Raw genomic sequence first — 16,779 nt, 5'->3', positions numbered from 1 at the left:
AATATAAATAAAAGTCAGGGTGTGTGTGTGTGTGTGTGTAACTTGTAGGCACAGTCCGGGTGTGTCTCCACCACGAAACAGTTTCACTGGACGAAATGAAAGTGTGTGTGTGGCATTTCTGAGGAAACCTCCCAGTCTCAGTTTAAATGTATTATAGTCAACAACACACTGACCGTGCACAAAGACTCAGTGTGTGTGTGTGTGTGTGTGTGTGTGTGTGTGTGTGTGTGTGTGTGTGTGTTTCTCCAGCACTATCACTTTCTATTCGTCAGAAACAAACCTGCCTGCACTTCTGCTCTCTTTCTTCCTGCAGCAGCTGCTTCAACACAGGACTCACGATGAAGTAAGTGAATATATATAAGAGCTGGTAAGGTTTTCACAGAAAGACACAGATGTTACAGAGGGAGACGGTTAAATAACTAACCTGTGATGACATGTGTTTGTCTGTGAAGATCTGTAATACGTGTTGGTCTGTGTTTGTCTGTGGTTGTGTGTGTCGTGTCACTTAGAGCAGCAGGGACGATGGGTGTCAGTCAGAGTTGGTGTAGAAAGAATTTCATATTATTTTATATGAACTCATAAAATAATATAAACTCTGCTGTGCAACATGTGGCTTTTTGTGTTCATTTGTATCGTCACCAATTTACAACATTTACACTGCAACAGAAGTGGGACTTAAAAAGTAACTCTCAGCACATTGAGCTTTGGACAGTTCACAGCAGATCACAGGTTTAATCTCTATGTCACCTTCTACATGCAGGTTGATCTGAAAGGAAACACAGAACATGTACTATAGTTTATAGTATAGTATAATAGTTCTAGAATAAAGTCAGAGACATTATTACAAACACATACAAATGCCTCTATGCTTCTGTCAAAATGTTTCCTGGAGATGGAGTTAAATTAAATCTATTTTTATTGATTTGCTGAGTGAACGTGCTTTTTGGCTTGCAGTAACAGTCTCTTACCAGCAGGGGGGGAGGGCGCACCCATGTACATCATTCTGAACTGTTCTCATTCTTCTTTAGTTTTATTTTTGTGGTTCTTTACATATACACATATATATATATTGATGAAATACTTTTGTACAAACGTAAATATGATTGCATCTTGTGGAACTTGATCTTGGTGAATAAGTGATCATTTACAATACAGGACGTTTACTTGTAGAAGTTTTTTTTACTGTTCTGGATCGGCTCTCAGGGGAAATTTCATATTTGATTTCAGATTATAGTTGATTTTAAATAAGTTAGTGTGATGCTTCGTTCTAATCCATGATAACTGATGTGAAAAGCTGCTTATCAGCCGTCAATCACTGATAAGTTGATAATAGTTAAACCTCCTTTTGGGCTTCCAGTTTTATTTGTCACTGCTACAATACACGTTACAGCAGGGGCGTCGTTAGGCCTGTTTTAGGGGGGCTGCACTGCATGAAAAGAAGCGTTTGTGTCAATCTGTGTCGCAGAGAAGTGTTGGCACATCCTTCGGTTAACGACTTTCACACGTATCTGCAGGCAGCAAAGGAAACGCTCAGGGTTCCTGCAGTTGTCAAGCCTGTGAGCTGTTGAGATTTGACCCCCCCTGCTCCAACTCCTAGAGGACGCTTTCACATGCAAATGACAATGCTCTGAGCTTCACAAATGCAAATCAGTTTCCCTGAGAGCAGATAACACCAATGTGTAAGAGGCACCAACAAACTATCTGGCTGAGTAAACCAGGCTTAAAATAAATATTAAACCTGAAATTTTAAATTGTTCTTAAGTAAGTGTGCTATAATGAATTATATTGTATACCACGAACAAAGGTCAATGCAGTCAAAAGAAATGAAACAATGCACTTTATTTCAAATTTTTATTGTCATCCAATCCTAAATCTCAACAACTGTACAGAGTGGCATGATTACAGTCACTTTTTCAATTGTGCTGGTTAAATGCACAGAGGAAGTGTAAACCACACCTCTACCAGCAAATAAATGATGCTGGGTATGATCATCTGTGTCCTGTAAGCTCCAAACTTCTACTGGCTTTCCATAAAAATATCTGTCCTCCCAAAATACTGGCATCAAATTCACATGTCAATGGCAAACTAAGCTGTTCCATGAATTATAAATGGTACCTTTTCACCACTACTTTCAAAATTGCTATGAAACATTCATTGATTTAATGATTTATTTTTTCAGTGTAATATTTAATCCCCCATGGACTGCACAGTGACAAAACACAGCAGCCGGCTGTTTGGATACAACATACATCTCCACTCAGTTTGATTATTATTTTAAATATAAAGGAGACACAATATAGAGCTTAAATTCCTTCATTATTTGAACTTCAATTGTCTAATTGTTGTTATTAAACTTTCTCAGTATTCCATTAAAACAGTCAACACTTTTATCCAAAGCGACTTACGATAAGTGCATTCAACTATAAGGTTACGAACACAGAACAGCGTGAATCATGTGTGTAAATGTACTAAACACCACAAAAAATAAACCTGGCCTCAGTCAAATACTTATCCCATGAAGTAACCGCTGCTCACGTCACCCGCTCGCGTCATCAGCTGATGGACTCGTCCAATCAGAGCCTCGTAAACGCCGTGCAGCAGCGTCGAGTGTCCCGCAGACAGGAAGCGGGTCGTGTTTAGCTTGTCCCGTACGAGTGACTCTGTCTTCGGGGTAAATAACTTGCTGAAGTCGACACGACGCTGTTCCCTGGAGGAGAAGATGAGTGCGTGTGGAGGCAGAGCCGCGGGCCCGGTGTGGACGAGTCGAGGCGGAGAAGACGGGCGCACAGTCCCTGAGTTACGGTGAGCTAGAGACGCCATGCTAACCACTAAGCTAACCCTACATCTGAAAGCATGTCCGCCACTCTTTGGGATAGCGAGAAAGTTGCTAAAATACGAATACAGCATCGAGTGCTGGAGCAGATCTAGTGCATGTGTAAATATGTATGAATTACTTAGATGTAACAGTTTGTTCTCGTTAAGTTTTTTCATCAACGTGACTTTTTTTCTGTATGTTTTCACAGCCTCAGCCCCCCCCCCCCCCACACACACACAAACAAAGAGGCGTTAGGCTGAGACGCTGAAAGTCCGGATTTAAAGTGCAGAAAATTAAGCCATTGAATGTAAGTAACTGTTTATGAATTGTTTTGGTGTTTTTTTGCTGTGGATCTTCCAACGGTGATGCAGCGCGGCTATTTCCGTTTATTAATAAAGTCATGTTACATGTGTTGTTTTCCAGCTGCCTGTCCATGACGTACAAAGACACACTATGAGCCAGTATGATCCGACCAGACCTTACATCAGCATTGAGGAGTTGTCGGAGAAGAAAGAGGGTAAGGTTATATTCATTAAATAATTTTCCAGTTACATGTAAAGGTGTATGTTGTAATTGAACTGTGCTAATTTTACTGAATGTGTTTACAGCTGATTGAAGCGGGACAGATGACATGGATCCATCCTTCCACAGCCAGGAGTGCACCGACCTGTGTCCCACACTTCATATAAGACTGGAAGCTACACTGATCTCACAGCTACACACCACAGACGTCTACACACTGGAGAAGAGTCCCACAAAGAAGTCATGACCCAGAGGCTGCAGAGAAACATTTCAAGCCTCATCTGAGTTTTTGTACAATATTTTTGCTGTATGTAAATAAAGCTTTCACTCCACATATACCTTGTTCACATTTGTTCCCTGTACAATATGATCACCTATAGCATTAAGCATCACATGAATGTTTAGTTTTAATTAACTGCAGTGCTTTTGGTAAAGGCTTCCTTATAAATAATAATAAATATTAATATATACATTTTTATTATAAATATTGTGTGGGAGGGGCTTACCCCACGTGCGGAATGCTGTGACCCCACGTGTGCACTGCAATGACCCATAAGGTGACCAATAGCAACACTTCTACCAACCAATCACGAGTGACATTAGTTTCAAGGGTCTGTGGTTTCCTCCAATGGTGAGTAGAGAGAGGTTCTAGCCAGCGGCTGGACTCCGATTCATATGCTAATTAGATCACACGTCGCGATCGGTCCGCGAGGCTCAGCGAGCCCCCCCGCGGCTCTCTCCTTTGTTCTGCAAATCCCCCTTAAGGTCCGCAAACGCCGATAGACCCACCTTGTCTTCACTGGCGAACGCCGAGGTAACATCATGGAAACAGTTGGTTACAGCAGGGGATTAGGCCTGTCCGTAGAGGTTCACTGTGACAATAATACTGCTTTTCGTCTAGTGTGACATGTTATAGTTTTACACTTTTGTGGTAGAGATTTGACTCAGGCTGGAGCTTATAAAGCAGATAATTTTAATTAATAGATTGATTATTTTCTTGATTATTCAGAATAACATGTATCAGGACACCACTTGTTTTAAAGGGGACACATTATGAAAATTCCACTTTTGTAGTGCTTCTACACGTTAATTTGGGTATCTGGCATGTCTACCGTCCCAAAAACTCTGGACTAAAACAACGCCCACGATTTGTTATGGATTCTCTATGTCAGAAACGTCATGCTTGAGTGACTGCGAATGAGCTTCCGTGTGCCTCCCTCGTCACAGGCCCAATGGGAGTCTCTTACATGGCCTGTGACAAGGAGGGCATACGAAATCCTCCCTATTTCAATCTCATATTTTATCCCAAAACTCAACAGGGCTTATTTGTCCTGAGTCGTCATAGGGACCTCTCTTATTTGTGTCAGTCCACATCAATAATGTTGCTACTTTTAAGTCACAGTTATCATATTTGAGATATTTGGATCATTTGGTTTTGTTTTATCGATCATCTTCCTGTGACATACGATTGTTTTCCGTATAAGCAGCAACTCTTCATTTGGATCAGCTGCTCCAGCTAAACCCACCAGCATCTCTTCATTTGGATCAGCTGCTCCAGCTCAACCAACCAGCATCTCTTCATTTGGAATCGCTGCTCCAGCTAAACCCTGCAGCAGCTCTTCATTTGGAATCGCTGCTCCAGCTAAACCCACCAGCATCTCTCCATTTGGATCAGCTGCTCCAGCTCAACCAACCAGCATCTCTCCATTTGGAATCGCTGCTCCAGCTAAACCCACCAGCATCTCTCCATTTGGATCAGCTGCTCCAGCTCAACCAACCAGCATCTCTTCATTTGGAATAGCTGCTCCAGCTCAACCAACCAGCATCTCTTCATTTGGAATCGCTGCTCCAGCTAAACCCACCAGCAGCTCTTCATTTGGAATCGCTGCTCCAGCTCAACCAACCAGCATCTCTTCATTTGGAATCGCTGCTCCAGCTAAACCCACCAGCAGCTCTTCATTTGGAATCGCTGCTCCAGCTAAACCCACCAGCATCTCTCCATTTGGATCAGCTGCTCCAGCTCAACCAACCAGCATCTCTTCATTTGGAATCGCTGCTCCAGCTAAACCCACCAGCATCTCTCCATTTGGAATCGCTGCTCCAGCTAAACCCACCAGCATCTCTCCATTTGGAATCGCTGCTCCAGCTAAACCCACCAGCATCTCTTCATTTGGAATCGCTGCTCCAGCTAAACCCACCAGCATCTCTTCATTTGGATCAGCTGCTCCAGCTAAACCCACCAGCATCTCTTCATTTGGAATCGCTGCTCCAGCTAAACCCACCAGCATCTCTTCATTTGGATCAGCTGCTCCAGCTCAACCCACCAGCATCTCTTCATTTGGAATCGCTGCTCCAGCTAAACCCACCAGCATCTCTTCATTTGGATCAGCTGCTCCAGCTCAACCAACCAGCATCTCTTCATTTGGAATCGCTGCTCCAGCTAAACCCACCAGCATCTCTCCATTTGTAATCGCTGCTCCAGCTAAACCCACCAGCATCTCTTCATTTGGAATCGCTGCTCCAGCTAAACCCACCAGCATCTCTTCATTTGGATCAGCTGCTCCAGCTCAACCAACCAGCATCTCTTCATATGGAATCGCTGCTCCAGCTAAACCCACTAGCATCTCTTCATTTGGAATCGCTGCTCCAGCTAAACCAACCAGCATCTCTTCATTTGGATCAGCTACTCCAGCTCAACCCACCAGCATCTCTCCATTTGGATCAGCTGCTCTAGCTCACCCCACTAGCTTCTCTTCATTTAGATCATCTACTGCAGCTAAACCCACGGGCGGCTTTTCATTTGGATCACCTACTCTAGATCGACCCACCAGCGGCTTTTCATTTGGAGCAGCCACTCCAGCTCAACCCACCAACAGCTCACCAGCGACGGCCTTGGAAGCTCTGAGTAAATGTACAGCTCCAACGAGCCTAACGTGCAAAATAAAAGCACCGACTTTTACATTTTCAGGTAAAACCAGACCAGAGAAATTTTTTAGAGAGAAGGATGTTTGATTAAACTTCACTGACTCTTACACTCTGTTCAGCAGTGAACCAGAACGGTCAACTGAAAGGCACAGATTCAAAAGAAGTGTGAGTAAAACTGTGACATTCAATAAACCAAGCTCTAATCTTCTTTAAGAATATGAGCAATGGGTCAAATGTTACAGCTGGATTTCTTTTTCGCTGACATTTCTTTATTTCTGTGGGCTTCTATCAAGGAAACGTTCAATGTGTCATAAGATCTCGGTTTATAGTCTCTGACACTCACTCATTTGTCTCTGTCACGATGTCGACCCGCTCACTTACGTAGTATTGTTCTTATCTGTAATTTGTGCAAGATCTGAAATCAATCACATTTTCTGCTTTTGGGTTCATGGATTTCCTTCCTCTGATCTGTGCGATTGTTTCCCTCCACAGCACTCAACCTGAACTTGTTCAATTCAAAATGCCGAATTTCACTGGCCCCAAAGCAGGTAAACTACTGAACGGTTTCGATCAAGACTTTCAGAATCTCTCAGTGCTGATCGTAAGCTCCAGTGTAGCTTCTGCAACTGGCTGCGATCACTGTGTGTTCTGCCTCTTATCCATCCCATAATGCATGTAACTATTCAGAGGGGGAACAATGCAAATGCTGAATGTTTCATGAAATGTCCTCTTAACTCTTAAACTCTCCCCAGCAGTTATACCCCCTTCGTGGAGGAATGTGCAGTGGACAGAAGAGTGAGTAAAGTTACATTCAATCAAAGGAGACATATTAGGATCATATTCAGTTTCGAGGACGTTATATTTTCATTTAATTTCCTGGATATTTCAGACTTTTGAACCAATTGCAGGAAGTTGAGTCAGCATTAAACAATAGAAGAAGAAAGAGACTCAGGAAGGAGGGTTGCTACCAATGAGAACTTTAGTTTTGCCGTAATTCAGTGGCGATGAAATTGAGAAATTAATCGGATTATACCTTTTTTTCCGGACGGAGGGGTGGTTGGGTGGTGAGTAGATAATGGATGAATTTTAATTTTTTTGGTGAACAATCCCTTTTAAATGTCAACCTACAGGCGAAGGACCAGCCTGATGGAGGCCGTGGGCTCCTACACACCGGGCAGTGAGGAGGTGACTCAGGCCAGGGTTCTCCTCCTGGGCCCCGTCGGGTCCGGAAAGTCCAGCTTCATCAGTTCAGTCCATTCGGTGTTTAACGGACGAGTCACCAACCGGGCCATGGTGGGCGCCTCCTCCACCAGCTTCACCAAAAAGGTACAAGAGGAGCAACAGCATGGATCTCTGAAGCTACTGTTCCCTTTTTCTTTTCCTTGAATTTCATTCATTTCGTCCATCCCATGAATTCCTTGTGTGTCTGTTAGTTGCAGTCGTTCACCATCTGTGGTCAGAAGAATAAGGTTTCGACCAAACTGGTGCTGTGTGATTCTATGGGTCTGGGGGAAGGAGAGATGACCGGACTGACCCTCCACGACATCCTGTCCGTCATTAAAGGTCACGTACCTGAGGGACACAAGGTAATACTCCCAGTGATGTTTTCACTAATGTGTAATGATCTAAATGTGTACGAATTGTTGTTTTCTTTACCTGAGAATGTAAAATGAGCAGGTCCTCAGCCTGGACCAATTAAGCACCTTTTCAGTTTTTACGGCAGCTGAAGGTTTCCACAGGTTCTCTTTCATGTTTGGAAGGAGAGGGTGAGGTGAGCTGCAACATGCAACTTCACCACTAGATGTCACTAAATTCTACACACTGGACCTTGAAGGGTCATTGGCGGAGGGAAGCTCTCTACTGTAGTTTTCGTGGTCTGGGTGTGTCCGCTCATCCTCCTGACGTCTCGGTTCATACATGTGTTATTTCCTGACTGAACACCGACTCTCTTCCTTTGTCTCCTCTAGTTCTGCCCGGACCAGGCAGTGAGATCAGAGACTGGAAACTACGTGAAGTGGCCGGGCCTAAAAGACAAGATCCACTGTGTGGCCTTTGTGCTGGACGCCTCTAAAATTGAAACGTACCCCAATGGCCTCAGAGCCTCGTTCCAACAGCTCAGGGAGCACATCAGTGACATGGGTGAGCCAAGGACAAACAAGTCGTCCTCAGACATTAACCTTTGTCCCTCGTTCATATGGGGCTTCATGACTGTGTAGCCTCAGAGGGTCTGATGTGTGTAACAGCACAGGGCTGGAATCTTTCTTCAGAGATCAACTGAACTGAAAACACTGTCACTGATTTCTGCAGAATAGAGTTCCCTAAAAGGCCCAGAGACCTATAACCAATAAATCATTGAGAATTGTCTAATATTGAAAGAAGCATTTCTATTTTCAGCAGCAAACTTAGAGACCAGCTTCAGGCGTCGTAAGTGAACTCATGTGATGTCACTCAGCCAATAAAATCTGTGAATTCCAAGACCAGGACAGACGAATGAGGGAGGAAAGACAGTGAGAAGTGAAATCAGAGGAAAGAAACTTCACATGGCTTCATTCTCTAAAATGAGCAAAGTAGAGTTTTTAACCAAAATAGTTTTCAAATCCAACCTTTTGGTTAATATTTATATTTTTATATTAGAGACTTGTATATAATCCCGATGGTTCGCTGTGAAAACTGAGAAAAAATATTGTTGGACTATTATTGTGCCAAACTTTCTTAACCACACATAGATGTTGATACATTTCCTGTTTTGATGTATTGTATATTGCACTGGATCGTAGCACTAGTAAGATATTTATGATGCTGATCTTTGCTGGAGGAATTGGCTCTTTTCTGATAACTGCAATTGTGTTTGTGTGTGTGTGTGTGTGTGTGTGTGTGTGTGTGTGTGTGTGTGTGTGTGTGTGTGTGTGTGTGTGTGGCAGGTATCCACCAGGTGGCTCTGCTGACCCATGTGGATGAAATCTGTCCAAAAACAGCCAAAGACGTCTCCATGGTTTACAGGAGCGAAGCAATAAAAAAGACGGTGGGTTGAAACAAACCAGAACCTGAGAAATGTTCTGTAAATTTCACAGTGACCTGACAGAGTTTGTGCCTGTAGATGAGTAAAGCTGCAGATCTGATGGGGATGTCCACCTCCTCCATCGTCCCCGTGAAGAACTACTCCTCAGAGCTGGACCTGAACGTGAACACCGACGTGCTGCTTCTCAGCGCCGTCGAGCACATCCTGCAGTACGTCGATCTGTATTTCCAGGACAACACACCGGAGGAAACCAAGTCAGAGAAGCCTGAGTACTAAATGTGATGGGGTTTGAGCAACCTTATAAGAAAGTTGCTTATGTTTTTCTAACCTTTTTTACCAAATTTTAACTGAAAAATGTCTTAATGTCAGAATCAGAAGTGTGTAATCATTTATTTTCACCTGCAAATACAGTGTTCTCCACTGTCATATTAGTCGTTTTAAAAAACTTGCTTCACTCACCAATTTTTTTTGTGTACTTTTTCTTAATAAATTTAATTTGTAAGCGGTGCAAACTTGTCATGTAGAGACTATGATTTCTTCAATGTAATTCTAAATAAATTCAATACAATTAATCCTGATATTTTTGGATTGGAATAATTTATAAATATACTCCTTAAATATAAGATTCTGGTCATAATAACATATATCAATAACATCATGGTTTGACTGTTTATTTTAGATTGCAGTTGTGATTGGACTCCTCTACAGCTGTTGCCCTCTGCAGCAAATCTACAAGTTGTCACTTATATAATTTATATTTTTCAAATTGTGAATATTTAAAAATGAAAAGGGAAAATGTGAATATTCCAGGCACTCAAAATTTGTTTTTTTCTTGAAAGAACCAGGTTTATGTACCACCTTAACATGGACTGGTGATGTTATTATCATCATTAATATTTACAACTTTTTAACTGTTATCATATCACCAGTCTGAGCGGTTACACAACGGTTACTGGCCTCCCTCTTCCATGTTTCTCCATTACAGAGCTAGAAGATGTTCAACGGAATCTGATTTCATTAGAACTGAGAAATTCCATTTATTGTTATATCACACGTTATAGAGTACATTGAGTTTGAATCTTAATTCCTTTTTAAAGTCTCAACTGTTGCAGAATTGCGTCAAGTCACTCAATAAAATCCCAAAGTGCACCAATGAACTGAAAAACTGGAATTTATTAATGCAGGCCAGACAGATATTGTACAGCAAACAGTGTTGGAGTTGCACCGGTCGAGGATCAGTGGCTCCACATGTAACAGGACCGTCACACACACACATTCACACTTCTGATCCGACTCACCGCCTGCTGAGTGTTGAAATTAACTGGGAGTTGGAGCGGATTATAAATTGGCAGCTGACCTCTGGGCGACGGCAATCATCAGTTAAAAAATAATTATGCTTCTGTGCTCAGAATAACTTTTAAACAAACAAACACACACACAAGTCTTGAAGTTAAAATATCAATGTTGTGTTAGTGCACATAAAAGACGGGACCCCTCCCTCCCACTTGGCCTCAGTTTACATGACACTGGTTGTACGACACTGTAATGGTCACAGGGGGATGAGGGAAGTCAGTCTCCTTTTCTTGCTTTGCGTGATATTAAAGAGATTTCCTCCAGCTGGGTTGCTGAGGGGCCGGTAGCGATGGGACGGTGGATGTTGTGGGGATCTCCAGGTGGAGACGTGTGACACAGGGCAACTGTAGAAGATAATGATGTTTCTGTAAGACCAGATGAAATGGTGGATTCATGAGGCACAGACAAGGAACCACTGGTGGACAGAGCCGTGGTGAGAACCTTATGGCACAGCTGACGCAGCCATCGGCTTCAGTCATCAACAGAAAAGGCAGCCGGGGGAAGAAGAAACCATTTCAACTTCAGCCACTTGAGAGTTACAGTGGAAAACGCACATAGACATACACACACATCCCAAAACACTCAATCATACACACACGGACGACGTGCGAGTCCAAACACCGATTCAAGAAAAGCGGAAAATAAACCAAGACTGTTTTGGCACCGACAGGAAAAACAACTTTTCATGTTCGAGTAAAAGAGACTTTTTGGTTAACTGCTGTTTTTAGAGACAACACAATCCTCTTGGTGTCTTCAGATACTAGCGTCAATGTCACAGGTAAGAAGTTTTACGTAATCTCCTTTAAAATCAATAAAGATGCTTTAATTATAGCTATTGTAGTATCATTCCAAATGAACTGTGAGCACAGAGCAACACTGACAACTGTCCACTGTGGACACCGGAGATTCTGGCTTCCACAGTGACGTTGTCTTCCTTTCAAGACTGAACTCACAACCACAACACAAAGGGAAAACAAAGTGTCAACGTGTTTGTTAATGATGGCGTTTGGCCTGAACTTGCTCACTATAGCTGGTGGTTATTTAGGGATGAATTCTGATATATAAAATACTTTAATCTCCAATTGTACTGCACTGACTTCTATCTACAGTGGATTCTGATGACCTGTGTGAAGCAGTGAAGTCATCCAGTACATTGTGTAACATCACTGAGAGATCACCTCAGTGTTAGTTTGGCTGTGACCTTTCCGGCCCTGTTGAAGCCATTTTTCTTTCTGTAAAGATCGAACAGAGGAAAAATCTTCTCGTGAACGAGGAACGCAAACCTATAGAAACTTTAATGGATGTCAGTGCAATTTAAAAAAAACGTAAAAGAAAAAGAAAATTCTGAAAGTGAAATTTGCAGAAAGTGAAAAGGCCCGTTTCTGTTTTATAAATATTATGGCTGCAAAACAGAATAAAACAACAACCTGCCACTCAAATTACTGATGAGATGGAAATGAGATTTCTCTGTTGAATTTCGAGATTATGATCGTCAAATCCGGTTTATGGAAAAGCAGCAGGGACAAATCGAGCCGCTGCACATTGTCACTTTGTCTCTTCAGCGTTTGGACTCGACCACATCGATCGCACACCGTGCTCAGACGTCAACACCGAAGAGAGACGACATTCAAATTGCAAACAGTAGAAAAAAAAATTAACAAAACTCTTCCTTGTGTTTTTTCTTTTTCTTCTTCTCTTTAAAGAACTGTACAGGATTATTTAAAAAAATCAATAATTACTTATACATATTTATATGACAACATTGTTTACGTTATATTACTATAAAGAAATACAACTTCTATGTTGTTCTTGTTTAACACCTTGGATGCAGTATTCCTTTTTCAGACTCCCGTGGCTTTGCCGGGCTGAAGATGGTTCTTGTAGATTTAGGCTGTGACAGTTTAATCAAGGTGACGTAGCTGTATCACTGTCACTGAACATATTGTAGGTTTAATTCTCAGCTACCTAAAATCAGTTAAAAGGACTAATAACGCTGCAGTGGCAATGTCTGTCCACAAGGTCCCACTACATGAGCGATGCCATTCTTTCGATAAACTCCGGTTCCTTAAGCGGAGTTTAGAGATTTAACTGAAGTAACCAGAGTCAGCGATGACCCCTGACCCTTGAGAGAAAGTTAAAGCCACTCACTTATAACATCAGCTGTGAAGCAGAGAAGCTCAAGAAATGTTTTTTTGTTCACTCAGATGTAAACAGGAAGAGAAAGACAGGAGGCTGCTCCCGTCCAGACCCCCCCCCCCATCTTTATAGCTATTTGCCATCAGAGAAGCTGCTGAGCTGCACCTCGCCACCACTTGGAAAAGGAATACTGCATTTCTCTGCTGCTTGTTTCCTCAATCTGTGTTCCTCAGCTCTTGTGTGCATCCCTACATGGGGATATATTTATATATATAGAGATATCTGTATATATCTATATATATATATATAGAAGGGGGATTGCGGGAGGAGGGGTCATCTAGGCGGGACCTTCCTTCGGAGAGGACGGCGTCTGGGATGTGGAGCTGGCGGACGAGGAGCTGGAGCTCTTCAGGGAGCCCAGAGTCTTGCTGAACCAGGAGTTCTTGGCCGCCTGGATCTCGTTCATCAGGACTCCGCGCTGGTGCTCAAGCTCCTGCACAGCGACAAGAGGAGCAAAGGGAGTCAGCGGGAGGAGCAGGGAGGTTGTGGACAGGTTACATTCTTTATTGTGAGTTCCTCTAACTGCCCTGTGTCATGTAACAGTGTTTATCCATATAACAGTCACATCCAAGGATCCTTACACTTTACTTCAGGGGTGTGTTCAGGTGCTTTTGTATAAATTGTTATAAAACTGAGTCTTAGTTGTTGACGAGTGTAGAGAAATTTAAAAGCTGTGACTATTTTAGGTTTTTAGAGAAATCATTGTTTATATTTTTTCTTTGTTGTGAGCACACTGAGACAATGATCAATTAAGCTCCAGTGATTTGAATAATTACTTGAATCGGATGTGGATGATTCTCACAGATTTAGCTAATATATCAGTTTCTGTGAGAAGAACCAGACTTGATATGTTTGCCCTGCAGCTCCATAGAAGCTTCAATAATCCCTAATATTATCAATAATCATGTCATATCGATGACTGTCCCTCCTGGACGCTGCTGCTGACCTGGATGCGACACTTGGCCTCCACCAGCTGCAGCTTGGTCTGGGCCAGCTCCAGCTCCAGATGCCTCAGCTGCTCGTTCAGCCCGTCCTTCTCCTCGTCCTGCGGCTCGCTGGACGTGTTGTCCCTGCCGGGGGACGACACCTGCAGGGTCCCAAGGGTGCTGAACAGGTCTCGACAGTGATCACAGCCCGATACTTTACTCTGCGAGGGCACAAGGGGAGGTAAACACATTGTGTACTGTAAACGTCCAACCAGTTACCTCATCAAGGCTGTTTGTGGCCTTTCATGTACAACTTTTCTCCTGCTTATTTGATAATCATTCCCTATTTATACCCCTCTCTCCTGGATCAAGCCTTCCTGTTTCAACTTGATGTTCTGTCGTTAGACATCACATGAGAGGAGAATGATCTTTATCCGGGCGTGAGGTGGTACTCCACCGCACCCGAGGAGCAACGGCAGAACGTTAGAGTTTATGTTTGACAAGGGCTAAACGAGTCATGTGCAATCAAGTTCTCTGTGGGTGGGATGATGTTACCAACATGGGCTTGTCCGACTGCCTCATGCAAACTCAAACACACAACAGAGCTATAAAACCCTTCATCCTGTGACGGGACACATTATCTTAAATTAAGATATTAAACGTCTCAAAACCTGCACCTGCGGCCTCCTTCAGTGTCTCAACAGTGCAAACTCACCCTGACTAAATCCAGCTCCTCTTTCGTTGCCGCCTGCTGCTTCTCCAGTCTGGTGCTCAGCTGGGAGCAGATCTGAAACAGAGACGGGAGGTCGGGTTGTGTTAAAAGATGACAAACTACAAAATGAGACACAATGAAGATTTCTTTGACCTGGATTTCTCCAGGAAAATCCTCTGAGCAGAGTCATCTTAATCCCAATTAAAACTCCTCTCTCACTGATATAGCTGCACACATTCAATGTGAGCAATCAGTTCTTAACCTGGTGCAGAGTTCACCCTTTATTAGACTGGAAATCTTGTCTTATAACTGCACTCTTACTTTATGCTGCACTGATGGATAAACCCTACAAATACAATTTTAACCACGATACGTGAATCTGATTCTGCTAAGAACGAGCAGAGTGACACTGATATCTTACTTTACCTCTAGATTTTCATTGAAAAAGTTGCAGAGCTCACAAAACTAAAACACTTGTCATACAATTTACATGCACTGACGACAAATGAGTGATTCAAATAACAAACCTGTTTGTATTCAGCTATGATCGCTGTGGTTTTCTTGATCTCCAGCTCTGCTTTCTCCAGCTCCCTCCTGAACACTTCCTTCAGCTGCGAGGAACAGAACAACAGCAGAACTCTCATGGAACGGATTCAACTGGTAATACTGCATCAGTCTGTCTTTATGGCTCGATGAACAATAACTCTACCATTACTGGCCCCTATGGTGAGATCAATAGTAACTCATTGACTACACCTCTAACAGTAAATGTAGCCTTTTAAGATAATTTCAGGTTGTGTTGTGGTGGAATATAACTTTTAAAGATGATTCAGCTCCCACTGATAATAAAAAAACATGGCCATCATTTCTTGTTTAGACTTAAAGGTCCAGTGTGTACGATTTATATTTACATCGGGGGCGGGTCCTCTCTACGGAGGCCGCCATGTTTTTTACAGTAGCTGGACAAACTAAACAACTTTTGAGTTTCTATGACAACTGAAGGTTACCACAGGTTCTCCTTTTTGTTTGGAAGGGGAGGGTGAGGTGAGGGGTGTTCAGCTGCAACATGAAACTTCACCACTAGATGTCACTAGATTCTACACACTGAACCATTAATTAGGCTGATGATCAATACTAATTACAAAATGCTCCTTATCATTTACAGTGGCGACAGATTTCTGAACAACTCTATTGAATCTGCTGTAATTATACAGCAAACTGAACCTGTTCTCTTGTGAGTTATATTGATAATAATCAACTTCTTGCTGATGTTGTTACACTTTGGTGTTTGACAGAAGCTCACTAGAGGCATTCGTTACTAAATGTGCATTACAATATTTTTCTCAGTTAATATCATCAAACAATGAAGCCGTTCAGCAAAGGAAACACATGTTGTGTTTCCTCATGAAAACTTAATCAAAGGTCTGTTTTTCTTTATCACACATGTTAGTTAAAGTCGAGAAATGGTCCAAAGCTTTGACTGGGACCATTAAACCAACTGATCACTGAGGCATGTTCAGAGGCAGCTGTTACCTGAGCCGTCTCCTCGTCCTGTCGTCTCTTTTCTTCCTCTGTCTCCACGAGACGTTGCTTAGTGCTCAGCAGCTCTTTGTTCAAAACATCAGCTTTGTCTTCCGCCTGAATGCACACGGACACAAGACCCTTTATTGAACAGAATCTGCAACTGTAGAACAGCAGCAGCATTTTCACTCAACACAAACACAGACTGGAACATCTCGACTGTCTACTAATGAATACACTTGCATAGATTCACTGTGACAGTGTCCAGAGCAGCTGCAGTGGATTGTTTAATGATTTGCATGTGTGCAGCTCAACAAGAGCCGGTGATGAAGAGTGTTTGGTATCAGTCTGTTCATGTCAGAAAAAAAAGTTTTTAATGATCTCATCTGAAATTGTTAATAGCTCTACATTATAGACACAGACCTGCGAAACAAATCCATTCTTCAAATTAATATATAGCATCTTTTTCAGTTTCAAACAAAGGTGTCGGTTTGATAAACATGCTCTTGAGTTGCAGCGTTACCTGGTCCAGGTCGGTCCGAAGGGCGATCTTACTGGTGACCAGTTCATGGGCCAGGTCATCGTTTTCCTGTTCTAGTCGCATACTGGCCTCCTGAAGACGACGGTTCTCCCTCTGCACACACACACACACACAAACACACACACAGTGATGATGATGAAATGATAACAACTTGAGTCTCATGAAAAATGTTTCTTTGTGGATGAATCATAAAACGTTCATTGTTTTTGTATTATTTATCTAACGTAGACCCTCTGGCTTAGAGATTAA

The 16,779-nt window shown here is 42.5% G+C and overlaps 2 protein-coding genes and 1 long non-coding RNA gene across 8 annotated transcripts in view; 2 read left to right on the top strand and 1 right to left on the bottom strand.

Moving 5' to 3' along the window:
- The first annotated feature begins 277 nt into the window (after positions 1-277).
- Positions 278-9,859, top strand: ifi44g (interferon induced protein 44g). 3 transcript variants are annotated; one of them, XM_061078586.1, is made up of 10 exons: positions 278-343; positions 4,825-6,305; positions 6,385-6,427; positions 6,755-6,810; positions 7,015-7,057; positions 7,393-7,588; positions 7,696-7,848; positions 8,230-8,401; positions 9,184-9,284; positions 9,360-9,859. In XM_061078586.1, the coding sequence occupies exons 1-10, from the start codon at positions 339-341 to the stop codon at positions 9,555-9,557; spliced, it is 2,448 nt and encodes an 815-aa protein (XP_060934569.1). In that variant the 5' UTR covers positions 278-338; the 3' UTR covers positions 9,558-9,859. The 3 variants fall into 3 exon arrangements, with proteins under 3 accessions (XP_060934569.1, XP_060934568.1, XP_060934567.1); XM_061078585.1 differs by having other exon boundaries at positions 6,382-6,427; positions 7,018-7,057; XM_061078584.1 differs by having other exon boundaries at positions 6,382-6,427.
- On the top strand, positions 3,029-3,673 carry LOC133010922 (uncharacterized). The gene is made up of 3 exons (XR_009680702.1): positions 3,029-3,122; positions 3,239-3,332; positions 3,424-3,673. It is a non-coding gene; the product is annotated as an uncharacterized LOC133010922 (long non-coding RNA).
- Positions 9,860-12,874: 3,015 nt separating the features above from the next.
- The window catches only part of rabgap1l (RAB GTPase activating protein 1-like), a 97,132-nt gene continuing 93,227 nt past the window's right edge, over positions 12,875-16,779 (bottom strand). For all 4 annotated transcript variants that reach the window (XM_061078581.1, XM_061078580.1, XM_061078582.1 and 1 more), the window contains 6 exons: positions 16,513-16,623; positions 16,002-16,106; positions 14,996-15,079; positions 14,472-14,543; positions 13,777-13,977; positions 12,875-13,263 (listed from right to left, as the gene is read on the bottom strand). In XM_061078581.1, the coding sequence (XP_060934564.1) occupies positions 13,108-13,263; positions 13,777-13,977; positions 14,472-14,543; positions 14,996-15,079; positions 16,002-16,106; positions 16,513-16,623 (729 nt within the window). In that variant the 3' untranslated portion in view covers positions 12,875-13,107. The remainder of the gene's footprint in view (positions 13,264-13,776; positions 13,978-14,471; positions 14,544-14,995; positions 15,080-16,001; positions 16,107-16,512; positions 16,624-16,779) is intronic.

Source organism: Limanda limanda, chromosome 9, assembly GCF_963576545.1.
Source record: "Limanda limanda chromosome 9, fLimLim1.1, whole genome shotgun sequence".
Classification (NCBI taxonomy): domain Eukaryota; kingdom Metazoa; phylum Chordata; class Actinopteri; order Pleuronectiformes; family Pleuronectidae; genus Limanda; species Limanda limanda.
This window is presented reverse-complemented; position numbering and strand designations above follow the sequence as displayed.

Coding starts and splice junctions, on each gene's coding strand:
- ifi44g (XM_061078584.1), top strand. Junction 7,589..7,695: donor CCACCAGCTTCACCAAAAAG/GTACAAGAGGAG, acceptor TGTGTCTGTTAG/TTGCAGTCGTTCACCATCTG. Junction 7,849..8,229: donor ACGTACCTGAGGGACACAAG/GTAATACTCCCA, acceptor TGTCTCCTCTAG/TTCTGCCCGGACCAGGCAGT.